The 1,138-nt window shown below is 67.9% G+C and overlaps 1 protein-coding gene across 1 annotated transcript; it reads left to right on the top strand.

Annotated features, from left to right (window-relative positions):
* Nucleotides 1–151: 151 nt before the first annotated feature.
* Nucleotides 152–1,075, top strand: VDAG_05632 (polyketide synthase; the record flags this gene model as incomplete). The annotated part of the gene is made up of 1 exon (XM_009655029.1): nt 152–1,075. One exon carries the CDS (start codon nt 152–154, stop codon nt 1,073–1,075), a length of 924 nt encoding a protein of 307 aa, XP_009653324.1.
* Nucleotides 1,076–1,138: the final 63 nt, after the last annotated feature.

Here is a 1,138-nt window from a genome sequence, read left to right as displayed (position 1 = left end):
AAATACTTTGTCGAAATGTTAATATTCGTTACACTGAAGACAAAATATGCCAGGCAGAGCACCAAGCCATATTATCAGAGGAAGAAGACCAAAGGCGGTCAGAGCGGAACGAGCGTGATGAGGTCAGAAGCTCGTTGTCCATCTGCTCGACATGGACAAGGACCCCGTGCGCCAGGGCTTCGCCGAGGGCGCCTACGACCTGGCCATCGCCGCCACCTCGTACTCGACCTCCCTCCGCCGCGAGACGCTGGCCCACGCCCGCAGGCTCCTCCGTCCCGGCGGCTTCCTCGTGCTCGTCGCCGCCACGGCCGACCGCCTGCCCGTGCGTCTCGTCCAGTCGCTGCTCCCGGGCTCGTGGCTCGAGAGAGACGGCGGCGCGCCGCAGATTGTCAGCGTGGCCGCGTGCGACGGGCTGCTGAAGGAGGCCGGCTTCTCGGGCGTCGACGCCGCCTCGACGCCGTCCTTCTGCAGCGTCATGCTGGCCCAGGCCGTCGACCCCGGCGTCGCGGCCCTGCGCCATCCCGCGAGCGCCGTGCACCACCTGGGCGCCGAGGTTCTGCTGGTCCACGACCCGTCCCCCAGCGACGCCGTCACGACGCTCGCCTCCCGCATGGCCCAGAAGCTGGCGCCGCTGGCCACCGTCACGACCGTCTCCGGGCTCGAGGCCATCCGCGTGCCGGCCGGCGCCGTCGTCCTCAACCTCTGCGACCTCGACGCGCCCGTGTTCCGCGGCCTCGACCAGCGCCGCTTCCAGGGCCTGCAGGAGGTCATGCGCCAGGCCGGCGCGCTCCTCTGGGTCACCGAGGGCGCGAGGGCCGGCACCACGCCCGAGAACACCATGGTCCTCGGCTGGGCGCGGTCGGCGCGCGTCGAGCGCACCACGCTGAGGCTGCAGGTGCTGGACCTCGAGCAGCCGGCGCACACGGTCGATCCCGCCCTCGTCTTGGACCTGCTGCTGCGTCTGGCCGCCGGCCAGGGAAGCCGATGGCCCGATGAAGCCCGCCGATGCCCCGACGAAGCATGCCTATGGCCTGGAGCTCATTTCTGGTTCCCGCCAAAGCCCGTAGCCTTTTAGGAAGGCTTCTTTTAATCCCAACCAGTAGTAGAAGATCAATCGGTGCTATGAGCGAGACTATTT

Source organism: Verticillium dahliae, genomic scaffold (genome assembly GCF_000150675.1).
Source record: "Verticillium dahliae VdLs.17 supercont1.11 genomic scaffold, whole genome shotgun sequence".
NCBI classification, from domain to species: domain Eukaryota; kingdom Fungi; phylum Ascomycota; class Sordariomycetes; order Glomerellales; family Plectosphaerellaceae; genus Verticillium; species Verticillium dahliae.
The sequence above is the reverse complement of the archived record's forward strand: the minus strand, read 5'-3'. Positions and strand labels throughout refer to the sequence as shown.